Source organism: Mytilus edulis, chromosome 14, assembly GCF_963676685.1.
Source record: "Mytilus edulis chromosome 14, xbMytEdul2.2, whole genome shotgun sequence".
In the NCBI taxonomy this organism is placed as follows: domain Eukaryota; kingdom Metazoa; phylum Mollusca; class Bivalvia; order Mytilida; family Mytilidae; genus Mytilus; species Mytilus edulis.
In genome coordinates, this window is record NC_092357.1 from 39,882,025 (window position 1) to 39,905,342 (window position 23,318).

Consider the following 23,318-nt stretch of genomic DNA (forward strand, 5'->3'; position numbering starts at 1 on the left):
ATCTTACCAATGTTGTAATTAGATCTTTGAATATAGTTTGCATTGGCACAATATCGACTTTGTCAACAGCAAATTAAAACCTAACTAAATTTGTATTTTTTTCAATCTTTTTTTTTTTAATGTATAAATACACATCCACGTTCATTTTCTATATAGAGATTACTGTATCTATATATTACATTATACATATTTATTAACAGGTTAAATCCTAACTATCCTACTACCTGTCGATACTTTTATTTTGGCATTGCACAAGTCATGCCTTCTTTGACTGTCCATGACGTTAAAATACTAAATCACTGGGATGTGTTTTAGTTGATTTAGGTCTTTGATGCATGCTTTTTTTTTGTTGCTTTTAACTAGTTTTCAGTAACTGCAAGTACTCCCAAAGCGTACTTTCGTGATAATTTGACCTGTTGATATAATTTGTAATATATTTTTGTTATTTAATGTTTACTTATTCAGTGTTATATCGAGTCTCACTATTTTTAATATATACCACCGTTGATAAGTGTTTATTTTCACTTTTGTTCTCGTACAAAGTACACCAAAATTATTTATTTTGTAAAAATTGATTCCGTACTCCATGTTTATCTTACAGCAAAATTATTTTCATATACCTGTGTACGTTATTTTATATGGCGGCTCTTTGTCCAAGGTGATAATTGTCTTTCTGATATTGTTTTAAATCTGACCCTCTTGGTTATTATTTTTGTTTTTACATTGTGTCATAGATCAAATTCATTTTTTGTAAATATGTCTTTTGATTGAGTAAAGCCATTTCAATTGATATTTTATAGTGTGTATTTCTATGTTGTGATGTTACACTAATGTTTCAGGTAGGATGGATGTTGGCGCTTATTAAAACGTTTAAACCCGCTGCATTTGTTTGCACCTGTCCTAATTCAGGAACCTGATGTTCAGTGGTTGTCGTTTGTTGATGTAGAATAGATGTTTCTCGTTTTTTATATAGATTAGATCTTTAGTCTCCCTTTTTTAATTGTTTTATACTAATCATTTTAAGGGCCCTTTATAGCTTACTGTTCGGTGTGAGTCTAAGTTCTGTGTTGAAGACCGTACTTTGACCTATAATGGTTTACTTTTACAAATTGTGACTTGGATGGAGAGTTTTCTCATTGGCACTCATACCACATCTTCTTATATCTAAGTACAAGAAAAGTAATCAACTGTAAAGTTTTAAATAAACAAATGAATAATAAATATAATACGTAGGTCCTTCAATAAGGGTTGATCGGGATGAATTTGGTTGGACTGCCATTTGAAAATGAAATTTAGCTTTGCAAACTGCCACATTTGAACCCCTCAAAGAGTTGTTGCATGGGTTTTCACTGTTCAGAGGGCGTGCTATTCTCTAATCGAGGCATCGGATTTAACGTTCAAATTCTGACCGGACGTTGCTAGGCATTTTGACAGGCCACACTGCCAAACGAACGCCCCACTTTGGTCAACGTGTTACTACCGTTCGGAAAAAAATCAAGTGGTAACCAATTTTCTATAACCCAAATGCAAATTTTCAATAAAACACAGAAAAGAAGTGCTGCTGCCATCACAAATAAATTAAAAAGACAGGAATTTGAGACGGTTTTGTCAACGAATTATACAGTGATTATTTGTAACAGAGCAACGAACTTATTTTATACGACATTATGTTTATTTGGAGGCACCTTGTTAATTTTACGTGAAGTAATTCACTATTGATTAAAGTATTGATACGAAAAAGTGTATGCAAGAACATATATTGAACATTGTCAACCTCATAAAACGTAGAAAATTGCACCATGTCTTTCTTTATTCAATATAAAAGTGTTACTAAACGTTCTTCACAAAATTTGAAACTTGCAACAACAATGATTGATAAGATAAACTATTTTGTTTATATGTACATTGATATATACTCACATAAGTTCTAGAAAGGCATTCGAAATTGTTGTTATCCCAAATGCTGTCCTGGCTATCGCTTCGAACGTGTCAATTTCCGGATTCGTGTGTATCGGGGTTATACCGGGCAATTTTTGAAACGGTTTTATGCATGTGTGGCGGGATTGCTTCCTTTAGTAAATGTAGTAGATACTTAGCCAACCGTAAACAGTTGAGTTAGGAAAGCACTTCTTTAGCTCAGTCGGTTAGTAATACACAGGCCCAGGGATCGAGTCCAGAAGGAGACAAAGATATTTTGTATGTAGAATCATGCTATTTATAAATAGTCGTGTCCATTACCAATCCCATCAAAACTTCAAACCTTAAGGCTTGTTCTGAACATTTGAAGGTCCCTACTATGTATTTGTTACCTAAACTACACAAAACATTTGAATATCGTTTCATCTCGGCCTCTAGTAAGTGTTCTAAAACTAATCTTTCAGTGCTTTTAACAAGTTCCGTAACTACTTAACTACTATCAAAGAGCTTATCATAAACTATTGTAATAAAATATATGAACATATTTGAATTAACTATTTTGGAATGTAAAAAATTCTTTGGATGTTTTAGATAAATTACGTGCTTTTGATGGTCCTTTTGATTCTGTTGACAGTTTTGATTTTTTCTACTCTTTACACTACACTTTCACACTATCTTATCAAACAAAAGTTTTCCTATTTATTAAATGGTCGTTTGGTAAATCTGAATGCAAATATATTTGCTGCCACTCATTTAAAACCTTTTTCTCTAATGAGAAAGGTAAATATGCTAGATATATTTACTGGAGGTGTGATCAGATGATCGAAGCTGTTAGTTTTCTCCTTGATAATATTTATGTACGTTTCGGCAACAAAGTTTATCGACAGGTTGTATGTATCCATATGGGCACTAATTGCGCCCCTTTACAGCGGATTTCATTGAGTGTGTAGCCAAAGGTAATATCTTTGGTTAGCTTGCTTGTTAGCTGAACCGTAAAGTCATTATAAGGTGAAGTTTACTACCCTCCTTTCAAAGTAGCATAGTCCAACAGACAAATAGATTGGTTTTCTGTAGGACTAGTCTATTTATAAAGTAGGGTAGTTTACCTAACCTAACAATAACTTCACGGTTCAGCAAACAAGCAAGTTAACCAAAGATATTACCTTTGGCTAAACACTCAATGGAATCCGCTGTAATAGCAGATTTGTTTCTGTACTGTTATGAATCACAGTTTATGACCAAACTCAGTAGAGATCCGTCGAAATTGCATTTAATTGATAAATTCAACAGCACTTACCGTTATCTTAATGATATTTTTTCGTTAAATAATCAAGAATTTTCTCAATATACTGCTGAAATTTACCCAAAGGAACTTACTTTAAATAAATCAAATATAAACGATAATAACTGTCCTTTTCTAGATTTAGATATTTGGGTTTTACACGGGAAACTACACACTAAAATTTACGACAAAAGGGACGATTTTTCGTCCCCTATTGTTAATTTTCCATTTTTAGATGGTGATGTTCCTTTGGCACAATCTTACGGTGTTTATATTTCACAGCTCGTTCGCTATGCCTTTATCTGTGGTGACGGTTTTGATTTTTAAACGAACGTAATCTATGTATAACTGGTAAATTATCAAGCCAGGGATTTCGTTACCATAAATTACTTAAAACCTTTACTAATTTTGTTCACAGATATAAAGATTTGGTTTTGAAGTTTTGTTGTACCTGTAGAAAACTTATTTCAAACGGGATAGCACATCCTCATTTTTACGGAAATGTTGTTAACCGTGCCCGGAAATTTAGAAACGATCCTGGTAAACTTATCGATCCTTTAAATAACTTTTCCTAAAAGGTTACCAATTCAACACTATAATAAGATTATTGAATATTGTTTTTATTGGAATAAATATTGATTTTGTTATCAGTAAATTAAAAGCACACTAAATATTCTAGTATATTATATACATATTCACATTCATGGATCTACAATCTGTCGATACCTGTATCTTGGCATTGCACAAGGTCATGTATTTCTCTGTATTTTTATTACGTTTTACACTAAATCCATTGGATGCTGAATGTATACGGATTGATAATTTAGTCTTATATGCATGATTTTTTTATTAGTTGTTAGTGGCTTTGAACTACCTGCCAGTTAACTGCGAGTACTCTCAGATCTGTACCTAGTGTCTTTTTGTTGTTGGGATGTACAAGTACCCTGCCACGTCCACATGTATTTTTGTCCATCTGATGAGTTAAGCCTTTTTCAACTTATTTTTATAGTTCGTTCTTATGGTGCACTGTCCCAGGATAGGAGGAGGGTTGGGATCCCGCTAACATATTCTGTATGTATGTGCCTGTCCCAAGTCAGGAGCTTGTAATTCAGTTGTTGTCGTTTGATTATGTGTTGCATATTTGTTTTTCGTTAATTTTTTTGTAAGGCCGTTAGTTTTCTCGTTTGAATTGTTTTACATTGCCATTTCGGGGTCTTTTATAGCTGACTATGCGGTATGCCAAAGTCAAAGAGTGCATCTACACATGCAAATTATCTTTTTTGTAAAGTTTCATTAAGTTAAGAGCATTTTAATTTTGGACATTTTTGCTGTTTCCATGGTAACGGCGGCCATTTTGAAATTCCAACTTCAAAATGCAACTCTGCCCATGTCAGTTACCGATTCTGTATAGTTTCATCCAGTTTGCAGCACTTTGATTTTTTTGAAATTTTTGACATTTTTCCTGTTTCTATGGTTACAGTGGATAATTTAAAAATTCTAAAAGCAGACATCTCATTGCCCTATGTCATGGTATATATCAATACAGTTTCATTGACTTTGGTGAAATACGCTTTAAAAAAATGCTGATTTTATGCATTTTCCCATAGGGTCAACGAAAAACTTGTCCCCAGTTTTCATGACAACGGCGGCCATTTTGAACTATCTAAATATTGTCTTGACCTCTTAGCATGCTGGGTATCATTTTCATAAAGTTTCATTCAGTGGGGTCTCATAACGAAAGAGTTAGATTTTTTTATTATTTTAGCTGTTTCCATGGTATCGGCAGCCATTTTGAAAGTTCCGATATCAAACTGCAAATCAGCACAAGCCAGTTAACGTTATTGTTGAGTTTCTTCCAGTTTGGAACACTTTGATTTTTTTCGCATTTTTGCTGTTTCCATGGAAACGGTGGCCATCTTGAAAATGTCAACCCCCGATTGCTATCTTCACATGGTGGTCAACATCATGGTATAGTTCCATCAACATTGGTCCATTCAATTCCGAGAAATAGCGTGGACAAAATGTGTGGAAGAAGAATAAGGAAAAAGAGAATCGTATAATAACAATACGTCACTCCGTTGAGGGTGCAATAATAATTATTTCATTCTTCATTATTTACACTGAATTACTAACGGAGATTATAAGGTGGAGTTTCAGACTTTTAATTCATTATAATTTGTGGAATATATTGAAGTCAGGAAAATGGCAGTTGTTATCTAATATTTCGTTTCTGTATGTGTTGCATTGTCGTTTGTTTTTTTGATGCACTTCTATGTTTCTGTTGTGCGTTGTTTTCCTCTCACAGTTGATGTGTTTCCCTCAGTCTTAATTTGTAACCAGGATTTGTTTTCTCTCGAACGATTTATGAATTTCGAACAGCAGTATACTACTATTGCATTTATATACCATTTTTTTGGGGGGATGTCTAGAGAACAGATGAACCACGAATTAAAAGGTTCAACGAAGTACTGATTTGTTATAGGCCTTTCTGCAAAAACGCTAAAAAATACCATTTTCCCTCAATTCTATCAAACTGACTTGTTATTCTTGCTGATTATGTCAGTATCAAAAACGACAATGCCATAATCTAGATATCCGCAATTAAATTCATACATTAATTCAAATAAGGATCAATTGATTTCTGATGCCTAGTTTACAATCAATTTGGAACAAAAAATTAAAACTTCAACTTATTTTTTCTAGTCAGAATAGAATAAAATACTGTTTGTTAATTCAATTAGGGATTAATAATAATTAATTTTGGTAGAATAACATCCTAAAACTGGTGACAATGTCTACAGAGAAAAGTGAGTCATTGGAATTTTAAAGATATGTATGCCAGAAGATTGGATCTGAGGACGTCGTGAGAATAAGGAGGTTAATTTCAACTGTAACAGACATTGGAGATGCTAGCAAAACGATAACTAGTAGAAGTTTCGGTGAAGGACTGGATTTAAAAGGCAGTGATATAGATTTAATCCAAATTGATTCTTCCTTTAAGGTGTATGAATCCGAAACAGAAGTTATTTTTGGAGGTGACAACATTCCCTTAATTATGAATACTAATGAGACAATGGTACTTGAAGGTCACAACATTCCCTTAATTATGAATACCAATGAGACAATGGTACTTGAAGGTCACAACATTCCCTTAATTATGAATACCAATGAGACAATGGTACTTGAAGGTCACAACATTCCCTTAATTATGAATACCAATGAGACAATAGTACTTGAAGGTCACAACATTCCCTTAATTATGAATACCAAGGAGACAATGGTACTTGAAGGTCACAACATTCCCTTAATTATGAATACCAATGAGACAATGGTACTTGAAGGTCACAACATTCCCTTAATTATGAATACCAATGAAACAGTGGTACTTGAAGGTCACAACATTCCCTTAATTATGAATACCAATGAGACAATAGTACTTGAAGGCCACAACATTCCCTTAATTATGAATACCAACGAAACAGTGGTACTTGAAGGTCACAACATTCCCTTAATTATGAATACCAATGAAACAGTGGTACTTGAAGGTCACAATATTCCTTTAATTATGAATACCAATGAAACAATGGTACTTGAAGGTCACAACATTCCCTTAATTATGAATACAGAGCTGTCGATTTTACCATTTGGTATTTACATTTTTAATTTTCTTGGAGTTTTGTATTCGGTATTGAAACACCTAGATTCACTTGTTCCGATTTCATTTAAACATAAATAAGTTCAAAAGGAGAAGTCCCTAAAACCGACAAATTAATATTGATCATTTAACGCAAAGAATGGAAACAACATTAATCTTTCTGACTTGCTATATACGATTCAAAAGATAGGATCATCGGAAACTACTTACCTCGTATCGTGCATCTATTCTATTTTACACGAGTATGACTTGGGATTGAAATTTTGAAAGATTAAGTGTCGTATTTGATAATCGTTTCACCAGGATTGATACTGCTCACATTCTCTGAAGCCTCCATTGATCCAGGTGTTTGTGTGCTGTGTTAACCTTATATTTATTTTTCTATGTTTTTATTTATGAAATGCTTTTCGTCTTATAGAATTTTTTTTCAGCCATGATGCTGTCTGTCAGTTGATTAATTTATAAAAACTAAGATTCCATATCCCTCAGGCACAATTTGCTTTTGATTAAATTGTCTATTCTTTTGGATCCAAGTTTGAAAAGAGCTAACTAACAATGGGCTCTTGTTCCCTATGATTATACTATGCTCTATAATCATTTCTTCGAGACCTGCTATTCCAAATTTCTGTTGATTTTAGAAATTAAAGTTGCATCTTACTCAGGCAATTAAACCAAATATATATGTTTTATTTAAACATAGACATACAAGTAAATAGATGAGGATCATTTTGTATAATTTTTAGGTCAGTTTGACGTTGCTTATTTCGAAATAAAAGTACCAAAATGATATGTTTTGATGCCTAATGAAATACTGAACATTTTTCATTGCATTCCAACTTGTATTAATGGTCTCATTTTGACTACAACCCAAGATATTAGCAAATTTAATAATGTAATGGTGACCGCAAAACATATGTTGTGCGTATTTCTGTTTTTCTGTTTTATAACTATGTTAAAATAATTCTTTTAAGTAAACGTCGGTCTACGTAGTCCATATAGTGTGAAAATGTATCAGCGTAAAGTCAAATAAGTTGTGTTTTACAATGTAGTTCAGTCTTAAACCATAACATCCATGCATCATACTTTAGCAGAGAAAAACATGACTACAGGTTATTATAAGCTTTTTCACTTATATTTTGGAGTAGATAATGTGAGCTTCTTCATTACAGGTTATAAGTTTTTAATTGTATTAAGTATTCAAGATTTTGATGTCTGTGTAATATCTACAAACATGGTATATTTCAGATGTCATTCGAAGATTTCATCAAGGGAGCAAGTGATGTCTGTTATCGACCGTTCGAGTGGTCTTCCACGATCAGTGGTTTTGATGCAGAGGATGATGTAGATAAAAGAAAGAAAAAAAATAAGCTTACCGAAAAAGAATATTCTAGAATGCTGACTTATTTAGGGGAAGAGAAGATCGAAGCATACCAATCAAATTCTTATCCTTCCTTTGAAGTATTTCTGAATTACCTTCCGAAACAATTTCAAGACATTTGTTACGATTTGAGGAAGGCTCGACTTTCCATTCAAGGTACGAGTATCAAATCAGAAAAACGTACTCAACATTTTTTTGTTCTGATAAAAACATGATTTAAAAACATGTTCAAACAACATTAATATAATATGACAATATTTTTTTACTATATAACATAACTGATAATGTTCGACTTCCATTATTTAGATATAAAATAATTTCGGTGTCTTTTTTATTGGACATTTATCAAACTATTCACACACAAAATGAGTGTTTAAAGTGGTACCTAACACTACAGGGAGATAACTCTGTAAAGTCAGCTAAACCTTTTAATTACGTTGTGTTGTAAAGGGAATAATAAGCTTCATAAAGATCAAAATTGGTGTTTGTCAAACTGCTATATAACCAGTGTATTTTTTCTGACAAAACGGATGGTTCAAAATTTTTATATTTTTGTTAAAGGGTCAAAGTAAATACTTTGTCAAAATGTTATCAAAATTAAACGAGCCAAATAAATTTTAGTGAAAGTGTTAGGTACCACCTTAAAGTATTTAAAACAGTGTTTTCAGTCCCAGTTATAGGCATTATATTTTCTGGTCTGTACGTCCGTTTGTCTGTTCGTTCGTTCGTTCGTTCGTTCGTTCGTTCGTTCGTCCCGCTTCAGGTTAAAGTTTTTGGTCGAGGTAGTTTTTGATGAAGTTAAAGTTCAACCAACTTGAATTTTAGTATACATGTTCCTTATGATATGATCTTTTTAAATACTAATGCCAAAATAGAGTTTGTACTCAATTTTCACGATCCACTGAACATAGAAAATGATAAAACGGATGGGGCATCCGTGTAATAGTGACACATTCTTTTTTATTTTTATTTTAGAGCTACAGATTATTGACCTTACACAATTTTATCACCATTCTTTGGACATCTATCAATTCCTTCTCACGACATGTGGATCGGAGAATCGTATAAAAGCAATTCGAACATTTCATAAAGTCATAGATGATTCTACTAAAATATCTCCTGTGTATACAAATATTAGCAGTGGTAGTAAAGCTGAGGGTTTGTATGTTCCTGGTGGGGATTATGACTTAATGACAGTTCTGGAACAAATACAAGTAAACCACACTTGTTCTGTTATTGAGGAAGACCGTCCCGTCCTGTTATTTGATAATATTTATTCATATCCCGGTTTTACACGTCTAAAAATTGGGCAAAACCGATTTTCGGAGGAACTATTTAATACTTGGGGAGAAAATACGTTTCATGGACCTCTTATTTCGAACAATAGATTTAAGAATTATTTTCTGTCGCGATATCGTGATAGTGACGGTAAGATTCATGGTCCATGTATTTCCGATTCAAGAGATGTAGTTGACCATCTATTTTGCTTCCGAGCAATGTTATGGCCAGATGTTGCAGACTCGTGGTTGACAAGAAATAGAAAATCATCATTGTGGCCACCAAATGATGTTATATTGAATTCTGTTAGCCATGGAATCTTGCTAGTACCAATTGGCAGCAAGTTCGGTTCATGTGAAGACTGTTCATTTGAGTGGCGAATATCATTTTCATTACAAGAAAAAGATCTAATTCATTCATTCAACAACACTCAGGTGTTGTGCTACACAGTTTTTAAGTACCTGAAAAAGGATCTGCTGACAGAATCAGGATTATGCTCTTACTTTATCAAGACGGCTATATTTTGGTTGTGTGAAGAGTTAGATACCAATATGTGGATACCAAAACATTTTGTTCAGTGCCTTCATGCAATACAGGGTCGTCTAATTTATTGGCTTAGGGACGGATATTGTCCTCATTACTTTATAACAGAAAACAACCTATTCAAGGGACTGTATCCGGAAGAAAGGAAACAAATAGAAGAAAAATTGCTTAATCTTTTTCAATTGTTATTTCCATATATTTATTCAAAAAAATTTAATTTACACTTCCCAGCTTATAAAGATTTTAAAGAACTTAACACTTCGTTTCTTGACAATAGTAAATCTATTTTCATATTATATCAAGTAATCCGGACGACTTTGTCTTGGTGCACTTTGAAACAGAGTAGAGGTATAATGCACAAAGTTTTATTCAGACTTCTAAATAATAAACTTCCATATTATACTAAAGGGTTGTATATGCTATTGTTTTGCTATGCAAATCAAGTTTACCCACAAAATCAACATACGGTGTTTAATAAAGAAAACAAAAGGATGTACTCGAGTTACAGGCAGTGTAAAGCTCATTTTCTCATTGGAACTAAAGTCGACGCAATCACAGGCTGGTTGTTACTTGCTTCATATTTTTATAAAATTGGCAAACCGTTATACACCCTCAAGATTACAGAGACGATTCTTGCAAAACCTAGAGAAAATAAAATATTAATTTCTGATCGTTATTACGAAGACGTTATGATGGAACATCTAGAAGAAGTGGCTGCAACTAAATGGAATCTTAACCTATCATTCCTGAACTGCACGAAAAGTTATTGCGTCGACATGGTTTATAATATACCATGGTCAACGCTGAATCTTGAAGATCTATTAACAGAATATTTTACTACTCCGCCAGTTATATATGCACATGTTCTACGTTTTGTATGTTACAATGCTAATGGTAACATCTCGTTAAGGGACAGAGAAATATGCGAAATAATCAAAACCTGCCGCAATAATTGTTTCCTTGGAGATTGGAGGGGGAGGGCTACTGTATATGAAATACTAGCTAAGATTTATAAAACAATGGACGATGATAAATCTGCGAATTATTGGAAATCACATTTGTTCCGATACTTCAAGAATCACACTAAACATTATACCAAGAAGATTCCGTTGATTAAACACATCAATCAAATCTGAAAGATTATGCTCAAAATGAAACTTTGTTCCTTTTAAAATGGATTTGACTTCAACCTTATTCTGTATTTTTATTAAAAATATTTATATATTGGCGTACAATTTGTAAAGAATTAGAGTTATATTGCGTATCTTGTTTATATTAAAAGTTCAAAGTTTATGTCCTTCAAACTTTCATTGATTATCAATATACCATATACTTAGTATATGCAAATAATGTTTGTCTAAGGTAAAACAATTGCAGAATATAAAAAAAAAAATCTCAATGAATTTTTAGATATCCTTTTTTTGAAATCTAGACACATAATTTGTGATCATGCAAGCTCTAACTTTATTAATGAATTTAAAATTGAACCGTGATAACTTGAATTATTGGAAATCACATTTGTTCCGATACTTCAAGAATCACCCTTAACATTATACCAAGAAGATTTCGTTGATTAAACACATCAATCAAATGTGAAAGATTATGCTCAAAATGAAACTTTGTTCCTTTTAAAATGGATTTGATCCTTTACAAAGATTATAACCTTAAGCTTATTCTATATTTTTATGAAAAAAAATATTTATATAATGGCGTACAATTTGTGACGAATTAGAGTTATATTGCGTATCTTGTTTATATTGAAAGTTCCTACACTTGAATAAAAGTGTAGAAACATGTGTCGAATCCAGTCGTCCGTGTGTTTTTTACCGATGAATTAAGGGGGCCGGTGGCCGAGTGGTCTAAGTAGTTAGCACTGAGGTTGTGAGTTCGAACCCCGCTCGTGCGGGTGCACTTTACTCCAATCTTAGGATTGTCAGTTTTCCTATCGAAGGTCGGTGGTTTTTTCCGGGAACTCCGGCTTCCTCCATCAATAAAAACTGGCCGCCACGAAATAGCCCAAAAGCGGTGCTTCAAAGTGGCGTTCAAACACCAAATATCAAAATCAAATCCGATGAATTAAAATCAGGGAAGACGCTAACGCGTTAATTATTACCCAAAGTTTTTCTGTATCTTAGACATATCCGTATTGCATTAGGGCCCTTGCTGAAGGGGTGGTCTTTTTTAGCTGAATGATCGAAATAAGGGCGTAAAATCCGATGTTTCTTGACTGCACATTGCACCACGTTCTGAACATTACAAAACAAATCGCTACAACTACTTGAGGATCCTTTATATGGCCTGTTCGGAGGCAACAATTTGGTTCCTATCCAACACTCCTTTTGTAATTGCAGTCCAAATTCTCCTCATCCCGGAAATATATTTAATTGTTGTTAAATGATCGTTCGGAACATGAATGAAATATTGACAATTGTACATCAAGAAAAAAAACCCAACCTATATTCATACTTAGGTAGAAATTGTCTAGAGATGACGAAAAGTCATCGGTTAAACTTTGACAAGCAAGCGTGTTTCATATGATGAAATCATAATCTTTTAATCAGTTTAATTGAAGTCTGGAGCTGGCATGTCAGTTAACTGCTAGTAGTCTGTTGTTATTTATGTATTATTGTCATTTTGTTTATTTTCTTTGGTTACATCTTCTGACATCAGACTCGGACTTCTCTTGAATTGAATTTTTAATGTGCGTATTGTTATGCATTTACTTTTCTACATTGGCTAGATGTATAGGAGGAGGGTTGAGATCTCATAAACATGTTTAACCCCGCCGCATTTTAGCGCCTGTCCCAAGTCAGGAGCCTCTGGCCTTTGTTAGTCTTGTATTTTTTTAATTTTAGTTTCTTGTGTACAATTCGGAAATTAGTATGGCGTTCATTATCACTGAGCTAGTATATATTTGTTTAGGGGCCAGCTGAAGGACGCCTCCGGGTGCGGGAATGTCTCGCTACATTGAAGACCCGTTAGTGACCTTTTGCTCTTGTTTTTTCTATGGTCGGGTTGTTGTCTCTTTGACACATTCCCCATTTCCATTCTCAATTTTATTAATGTCCTGCAACCCTAGGCCTGTTGACACTTATAACTTACGGAAACAAAAAAGGTCTAATCATTAAAATATAACATAGCACTTTTTATCAATTGTTTTATTATATGTTTTTGGCATTTTTCGTTTTCTTTCGTGGGCGTCACGAGCATAACAACAGACATAAACATGCACGAATATGGACGAAAGACTAATAAGATTGAAAATGGAAAAGGGGAATGTGTCAATGAGACAACAAACCAACTAAACAGTAAAAGGCAAGCAAGGGCAACTAATAAGGGTCCCCAACACAGCGAACCCCTTGATAAAGATAGTACTATTTCAGCGAAAATGTCAAACATAGCATTGTGGAAACCGAAATTTGGGTTGTGAGGCATTTTACCAGGGGTGTCGGTTACAATTTAAGTGGCTCGAAACATCAAAACTTACATAGGTACGTAGGTTAACACGTAAGCGAAGAAACCGATATCTAATTCTTTTTCCACGAAGTATTACAAATTATGAGGAATATGTCATGTTTGGCGTTCCAGTGGTTTTGTCATGTTAATATGGGAATGAAATCTACAAAAACAAAAAATATACTTTTTAGTATTGACAATATTGCATTGATTAGTATTGTAAACAAAGGGTCGTCAAACGATTAACAAATAATGAAACTGTAATTCAAACTTTACATTTTCGAAATTTAAAAATTAATTATTTTTTATATGTTCTTCATGTTATTCAATCTTTTTTGTAAAGTTAATGGCCTCAATTTTAGTGAACAAAAAATAAGATATTAATCACATATATAAATTTAAATTGCAAATACTTATAAAATTCAGGATCAGTATAATTCTTTTATTTTGTAAAGTTTCCGATGTCATGCTAACCTTACGGACATCTATCAACTACGTATTTCATTCAGGCAACACATGATGTCATATGCAACTCATATATCAGTATTTTTCCTATTGAAAGCTAAGAGATGAATAAAAGACAATAAGAAGAAATTTTCAATGACATACAATTTTGTTTAATCATTTTAAGGTTGACACTCTGAATGTCCACCAATTTGCATACTTCTTGCATAAACTACAGGTTGCAGTAAGATATAATGTAGATACGGTTGAATCTGGAATCCATTTGCATTTAAGTCCAGGAGCACATCCACAATGCCTATTCATTTTAGATATGCCGCTACAATAGTCAGCTTCAGGTTGATACTTTGCACACCATCCACCTAAAACAAAGTTTGTCGTTGATGATTTTGTCAATTTTTCTCCCTATTGTGTCATGATAGGGCCTGTCAGTATAGCCGACTAATCTATACTTATGGCTTGAGCTAATTGATGAAGGCCGTACGGTGTTGATATATCCCCCACATTTTGTCATATTGGGGCCTATATAGTATAGTTGACTAATCTATACTTATGAATTAAGCTGAATGGTGAGGGCAGTTCGATGTTGGTTTCTCCCCTCCCCCCCCCCCCCCCCCCCATTTTGTCAAGTACATGTCAATATAGGAAAAACGGTACTATTTCATTTTCCCAGCATTAGGTTGGCCTTTGGTGTACCGAAGACAGGTGAAGGTATCAACTTAGGAGGGCTGTGATTGGATGTAAGGGTAAACACTTAAGTGTCTATTTCAATTGATTCAATTACTGTAAATTCAGAAATTATTGCGTGCACTTATTATTGCGATTTTGTCATTTTAGACTCAAATGCGATTTAAATCTTTGCGATATTGAGAAAAATCCTTTTTTATTCATATAAAATATTTCAAAATGCGAGTTGAAATTATTGCGATTATAACCCTGTCGCATTTTTCGCAATAATAAAAACATCGCAATAATTTCTGAATTTACAGTAGTTAATGGGGAAGATTTTAACTTAATAAGTCATTTAAAACGCCCCGATTCAAGCTTAAATATGAAAAATCTATCAAATATGCCAAAAATCCTCACTTTTCAGATGGTTTTTGTCAAAAATGAAAGTGGTCGCATCCGTGTTCATCCTCAACCTTTATATATATTATGTATTATCATCAAATACAACTTACATTTCAATATTATGAATGAACACGAATGCGGCCACTTTCATTTCAGACGGAAACCGTCTAAAATATAACTAAAATGCTACAATTGTGAAGATTTCAGTAATTTAGCATGACTTAATGATGCTAGTACCCGATATATGTGCATTGTTTTGTCAAAAACAGCCCATATTTATGTAACAGAAGCATTCTTCTTTGCAATAGATATCTAAACGATTACATTTTCACAATTTTCTAAAACTGCTATATTTTGAGGCCAAAAAGGGGTCTTACTGAACCTACTCCTTTCATAAATTTGGTGTAAAAGGATGGTGGGCATGGATAACATAAACAAGCTCCGTTGGAAATTGGTCATGATACTATTTGGCTTCAAGTTTTAAAATAGAGTAATAAATTAAAAGTACTTACACCACACATAACTGTTTTATCCAGGTTTTTATTATAAAAACTGGTAAATTTAGAAAATGTCAGTATTGTCGCCTATGGCTGAATAAATAGTACCGATTTCCCTATAATACTTCCGTGAGCTGACTAATCTATACGTATTGGTGTTGTTCAATGATAAAGACCGTACCGTGTTTGTTGGGGCCTATATAGTATAGGTGACTGATCAATGGGTTTCAACTTTGGCTCAATGCTGAAGCCCGTATGCTGATAAAAATGTGTCTACTTCACCTCATTTGAATTTTGATTGATAGTTTTTTCATTGGCAATCATTGTACATGCTACATTTTATCTAATCAAATTACATTACATTTTAAGGCTCAGGCGCGTAGCTACGTTTACGTCAAAACGCCCGGGCGTACACTTAAATTTTGGTAAAAAAAAATCTCAATAAATCAAAAAGATCTGGTTTAAAAGCTTGTAAATCTTTTTTCAATAGCTTGTAATTGCGAATAAAAGTGATGGAATTTACTTTCGATCAAATGGTACCGTATTATATGTTTGTTAATTTTCTGTGAGTCAAAGTTTGAATCTACTTTTTACTTTCCTTTTGATTAAAGCAATTCATAATCAGCTGAGATTCTAATATGAGCTTTGATTTAGGCCGAGCCTGTGACATTTTTGTTCGCGAAAGCTAGAAAAAGCCATCCTAGTTTTCGCCAGGGGTGTCAACATTTAGGTTTAGTATGGTAACATTTTTTTTTTCAATATCAATTTTTTTTGTCAAACCTTCGTGAAATTTTACGAAAGTTGGACAGAAGCTTTGTATTCTCAAAAGAGTATCCATAGCATAGAGATGAATTTATATATTTCCCCATATTTTACTGATAAAAGAAATTTCTTTTTGCAGTTTTAATACAAGAAGATACTTTCTGTGGTTAAAGTTTGTTACACTTCAATTATTTTGTCAAACCTTTATCGAATTTCATGAAACTTTGGCAAAAGCTTTTTTTGTGATTAATTCAAATTCAGATTCAAATATTTATTGCCATATAACTTTAAACATTAAGTTTGTGACATGCAAACTAAGTAATGTTAAGAATATATATTTTTTTTCCATTGACATACGGACTTATCTTTTAGCAAGTAACAGACGGTCTGTGATTATTGTTTTTTACATGATAAAGAAATATTTTTTCTGATATTGTCATTTTCCATCTCAAGAAAAAATCTACAGAAAATGTTTAATTATTTAAACTCCTGCAATGGACTGATAAATGGATTCAATTTTCGATGGAAAGCGGTAATCCAGGCGAACACCACAGTCCAACGGAACCCTTTACGAATTTTCATAATGCACATAAACATCTATGAAAATTAAACGTCATTTGCACACAAAGGGGTTTTGTTCGAGTTACTGCTTTGCCCTACGGTTCCTTATAAACATATTTCAAAGTAACTGGTTTGGATATTTTCTCTAACACCAATGACCATTAGATTCTAAGTCAACACAATGCATTAATTTAAACATAAAAGATTAAAAAGATAGTCTCTAAAGTATGTTAAACTTGCTATTGATTAGTTTTTAATGTCAGAAAAGGGCTTCCCCTCGAACCCACTACTAGTAGAAGTTAGAACTTGTATTCGATTGGGGCCCTCAAACTTCTCGCCGAGGTTAGGGCGTACACCCAAAAATAGCCTAGCTACGCCACTGTCTATGGAAGGCCAGACTAGAATTTGTCGGAGAATGAAGATGAGATAACCTAAATTACACTTACAGAAATAACATTTTTAAAGTTTTGCATTTTAAAATTCCAAAAGAAAGTCTGTTGTCAAAGATTTTTGATAAAGAATTAAGAGGGGAGTGAATGATATTTATATATTTAAATATATTTCTTGAATAAAAATAAAAATATGCCATAACTTTAATTGAAAATGAGTGAAAAAAGAGTGAACGGAAAAAATACCACTCAGAAATACACTTATAATATTGGTAATATTACGAGGCTTTTAATTTGTGTACCAAACACACCTTCGCTGTAGTAATGACTCGTTACTGAGGTATTTCACTCCACGCATTTATTTCATTTTTTGATACAGTGAATTCTTTGTATTATTACATTAACATATATATATATTTGTAAAAAATCGAATCTAAAGCCAGATATATTAAACATTTTTTTCCCCATTTAATATGTGTTTTCAGGACTCAAAAAACTAAAAAAAAAACGCCTTGGAAGTAAAATGCGATAAATGATTGCCCATTTTTACCCCCCCCCCCCCCCCAAAAAAAAAAGAATTTTTGCAGGATAGGGAGAGGGAGGGGTCAGATATGCTAATTAAAATCAATATTTTATCTTTTCGTATACGTTTTTTTTTCACTTGAATTTATACTTGTTTGCACCAACAGAAATCGGTTTAAAATATATAAATGTGCTTTTAATTTCAAAAATTAAAATATCTCGTAGATTCATACTACCAATTGAGTATAATTATCCAAGTATATAAGATGCAAAAAAAAAACCCAACTAAATTATACACCTACATCTAACTTTTAAAACCGATAACAGTTAAAAATGCAAATACTGATGTCGCTTTATTTTAAGCACCTAGCTTTTAAAACTGTTTAAAATACATGTAACATATTTTGTAGAGAATCATCAATTCGAGGGCATTTAATATCTTAAATAAAAAACTATTCTAATTAGATATATTTTCATCTGATATTGGACGGAAGATGTTGCCCATTTATGTAATATAATTACGATTTATCATATAAAACAGCCAAATGGATGCACAAAAGTAAAAATAGGAGTCACAGATCCGATTGAATACAATTATCAGCTAAATTTTATTGATTTTGTAACATTTGTTTCAAATATGACAAACTTTTTACCCAAAATCAACAGCACCGTATCAGGACCCACCAGCACAATGAAAGGACCCACCAGCACAGTATCAGGACATGAATAAACTGAGAAAATGCAAAATTTTACCAATTTAAAATTACACTGTTTTTTTCACAGAATAATTTTGTCATTTGGATTTAGGTATAGAAAGCGGACTCCATTAGCATTTTTGTTTTAGTTTTTCAGTTTTAGATTTTCTGAAAATGAGCACTTTTGTGTTACGCTTACTGAAACAGTTTAGAGGATCAACTTTTTAAGGGTTTGCCTATGAACCCATAAGTAACAAAATTGAAAAATTTCAACTGTTTCCCTTCATTTTTATGAGAGAAAACGTCAAAAATCTTCATTTTCGTCTTTGTTTACATTTTGTCATTGATCACCAGCACCCGTCAGGACCGAATCATCAGCACAGAACGTTCTCTTGCAGGACAACAATACCCACCGTGGGTGACCATATCAATTATATACTTTAAGTCCTTGATTATTGATTTGTTTTATTAGTTGTTATTGGCATTTAACTAGCTTTCAGTAACTGCGAGTACTCTCAAGTCAACTCGGTGTTTACGGTCTTTTTGTTGTCGGGATGTATAACTACCTTGCCACGTCCACTCTTTGATTTTGTTCGATATATTTCTGCTTTAGATTGATCTGATAAGTTAAGGGCCTTTTCAACTGATTTTTATAGTTTGTTCTTATGTTGTACTGTTACACCACGGCCAAAGGTTAAGGAAGGGTTGGTGCACCGTCAAACTAGTTTAACCCCGCAACATTCTGTGCCTGTCCCATTAATTCAGGAATTTAGTGGGTGTCGTTTGTTGCTGTATATTATATTTGTTTTTCGTTCATAATTTTGTACGAAAATAAGGCAGTTAGTCTTCTCGTTTGAATTATTTTACATTTGTCATTTTTCGACTTTTTATAGCTGACTATTCGGTATGGGTTTTACTCATTGTTGAAGACCGTACGATGACCTATAGTTGTTAATTTTGGGTTTTTTATGGAGAGTTGTCTCATTTGCATTCATACCACATCTATTTTATTTGTATATTAAGTCAATCCTTGTGGTTGGTTGTAAAGTTCAGTTCTTTATCCGTTATCACGGTCAAGTAATAAGTGCAAGTCAATATATTAAGCAGACCTTACTGCTACGGTATGCTTCATTTTAACGAAAGATGAGGTCAACTTTCGGATTGTTTAATATAATCTAATTAAAATATAGTCCTCTGATTTCATACGAGGATAATGAAATCAGAGGACTATAATTATTATATTTAGATTGTGTTCAATAATACAAAACGAACGTGAAATAACACGAGATCCTAGCCATTTTCGATCTTCTTAGTATGTAGATATCCCATGTTCAGGTGTCGTCTGTCTACTAGAGAACGGACGAAACGCGACGAACGTATCGTTATAGAAGCAGTCATTTTAAGCAGTAAGACATTTCTACCGATATTGCAGCGTACAGACAACAGTAAATTTGATATTCTTTTTGCAACCTTGCATTTTATTGTGTTGGTCAAAGGTTAGTATTCCTAATTGAGTATGTGTTGTTGAATGTTGCGTAAGCTTAGGTTGAGTTCCGTTTAATTACATGTTATACTAGAACACACCCGCGAAATCGCGGGGAATAAGAGCGTATGTAAACTGTTAAAAAATTATAACTGGAGAATTCCAGGAGAGGTATCAAAAGTCAAAGGTACTTGGGGACTGGACACATTTTTTTTTGCCCTCCGCCTTTTTTTCAAATACCGATTTTTATTCTTTCTGTTTTTCTGTATACTATGAACATACATTACAGTATATAAAACGGTCACTGATATATTAAAAGTCACCCCAGTAAACTATTTAGTGGAATTTATAGTAAATTATAGAAAATTTATTCATAATATATATGTATGTAGTATACAGAAATATTTCACTGACCGCCGTGGATAGAAAACTATTGGAATTGATAATATATATAAATAGCAAATACACTTTATCTATAGTATATGTATGATCATAGTATACAGAAAACCGCAAAAAATAATTGTTCTGTTCCAAGTACTTAATAATATGCAAATTATGTTTAATTTCAAAACAGGCCTCAAGGGCAGCGGAAGTCTTTTATATTTCTCAAAAAGTCAGTCCGATGACGGAAACAATATATGGACACCTATATTTTCGTTTTCCTCCCAAAATGACCCAAACTGAAATACTTTAAGCAAGGATGATAAATGCTAGAACACACCCGCGGGCATCCAGAGCGTGGTTGAAAGTATGTAAATGTTGTAGGATGACTTTTTGTAAAAACATTAATGACTGGAGAATTCCAGGAAAGGTCACGTAATAAAAGTTATAGGTACTTGGGGACAGCGGGACAATTGTTTTTCAATCCCTTCTCCTTTTTTCCCAAAATTTCCAATTTTTTGTTTTCTATTAATTTCAATATGAACATACGTTTAGTATGTTATTAACATACATTACTATAAATAAAGTGTGTTTGCTTTTTACTATCAATTCTCAGTTAACTAATCAATCCATGGCGGTCATTGATATATTATATAGACCCTCTCTATTTAATATACTTTGTGACCCGATGAATTTTGGTAAAAGATTTTATGACTGAAGAATTTCAGAAAAGGTATCAAAAGTTATTGGGACATGACAATTGTTTTTCTAGCCCGGCTCCTAATTTTTTTCCTCCAAAACTCCTATATTTTTTTTCTATTGATTTTAATATGAAGACTCTCTCTATTTAATAAACTCAGTGACAGCCGTGGATAGTAAACTTGAAAATGATAGCAGATAGGAAATACACGTTATTCATAGTCTTTGGCATGTACAAAGTACAGAAAAACGCCAACCGGATGTCTAGTCTGACTTAAAATTTCGTCCAATGACGGAAAAATATCCGGACGCAGTTTTTTTCGTTTTTCTCCCAAAATAACTCAAACTGAATAATCATAAGAATGGATGACAAATGCGACAATACATGGTACCTATAGGTCACAGAGGCATGATGATTAATTTATTGTGGACGGAAGAGAAGCGACACACAAAATGAGGTCTTGTATAGATATACGTTTGATTTGTCTCCCTTATCCATTAAAACATAGTTTTATAAAGTCGTAGTTTAAAAGATCAGCGCATTTGGTGTTCAATTGCCTGATTGGTTGTTGCCTTGGATGTTTAACATACAATAGCAAGTATTCATGACAAGATTAGCATCTGATGAAGGATTGAAAAGTCATTGAAATGACACAACTTTAATACTTTAAGGTTTATGACCCCTTCTGTAGCCATGTGAATTACCAAATCTTCAAACTGCAATAGTATCAAAACAGCAAAGATAATAGAGATGGGCCATTTTGAACATATATATATCATGGTGAAACTTCGTGCAAAGCATTATTATTTACTGTTTCATTGCATTTTATAGAAAAAGGAGATTTTTGTGGCAAAGAAAACCATGATTTTTGTAGAAAATCCACAGACTTAAATACAGAGATTTTTGTTATAGAATATTTAAAATAGATTACTCACTTGTTTTTCTATGCTGTGGTAGCGTTTATTGTTTACATAAAGTCGTAAACTAACTAAGGGTCACAGCAGTCCATTCCATTATTCAAAATATCCATTTCATTATTCAAAATTAACTATTTCTTAATTTTCGCGCGTATTTTGGCATTTAGGTCCTCCGTAACCCCTCAAATGGTCATTGCTGCACAATCGACTTGTTATAATCTATAATCAGAGGATGAAGAATAGCAAAGGTCCAGGGTCTGTCAAAGTTGAAAAGTATGGACTTTTACTCATTCTTGAAGGCTGTACAGTGACCTATAGTTGTTAATTTCTGTGTCATTTGGTCTATTGTGGATAGTTGTCTCATTGGCAATCATTATGAATCATACCACATCTTCTTTTTTATACTCAACATATTACTGTAGGTTAGAATGGCCTACTTTTTAGTGAACCCCAATGTGCAGTACTACTAGTTATTCCTATGGTGTATCTATTGATCAAATATCATTGGTCGACCATGAAAAGTAGGTGGGATATGGACTTAAACATAAAAACTTATTTAAAATTGGGAGGATAGTACAGATATACAGAGGGACAAGGGTAAACTTAAATGTATCTATGATTTTCATAGTTGCCTACGTTTCACATTGCATTAACATACATAGGGCTTAGTCATTACAAACCATAGAAAATCGTGCGCATGCATTGAAAGAAAACGTTGAAAATTAAGCTGCTCTTGTTGATCTGTAATAGTCTATTGCCCTTAATTAACCTTGTAATTAGAGATCCCTTTTATGAGTAGTTTCTCTTAGAATAGACAAACATTTCTACTGAAAATGAAGAGCTAGTGAAAAGAGCAAATTTATCTGTGCGCAATATGTAAAATCTTTCAGTTTTAATGAAATTCGTTAATTTCATTTAATCGTTTGTTTAGCTTGGAACTTTTAATACCAATAACATTGAGAACGACAATGGGGAATGTGTCAAAGAGACAACAACCCGACCAAAGAGCAGAAAACAGCCGAAGGCCACAAATGGGTCTTCAACACAGCGAGAAAATCCCGCACCCGGAGGCGGGCTTCAGATGGCGTCTAAACAAAAATGTGTACTAGTTCAGTGAAAATGGACATCATACTAAACTCCAAAACATATAAATGAACTACAATTAAAAATCATACCAGACTTACGAAGGACAAAGGCTCCTGACTTGGGAGAGGTGCAAACATGCGGCGGGGATAAACATGTTTAGTGAGATCCTTACCCTCCCCTATACCGCTAGCCAATGTAGAAAAAACACAGCAATACGCACAGTAAAACTCAGTTTAAAAGAAGTCCAAGTCCGATGTCAGAATAGGTAACAAAAGAAACTAAG

The 23,318-nt window shown here is 33.2% G+C and overlaps 1 protein-coding gene across 1 annotated transcript; it reads left to right on the forward strand.

Moving 5' to 3' along the window:
- Positions 1-8,071: 8,071 nt before the first annotated feature.
- Positions 8,072-11,341, forward strand: LOC139503001 (uncharacterized). Its single transcript, XM_071292667.1, has 2 exons — positions 8,072-8,388; positions 9,208-11,341. The coding sequence occupies exons 1-2, from the start codon at positions 8,100-8,102 to the stop codon at positions 11,187-11,189; spliced, it is 2,271 nt and encodes a 756-aa protein (XP_071148768.1). The 5' UTR covers positions 8,072-8,099; the 3' UTR covers positions 11,190-11,341.
- The last annotated feature ends 11,977 nt before the right edge of the window (positions 11,342-23,318 follow it).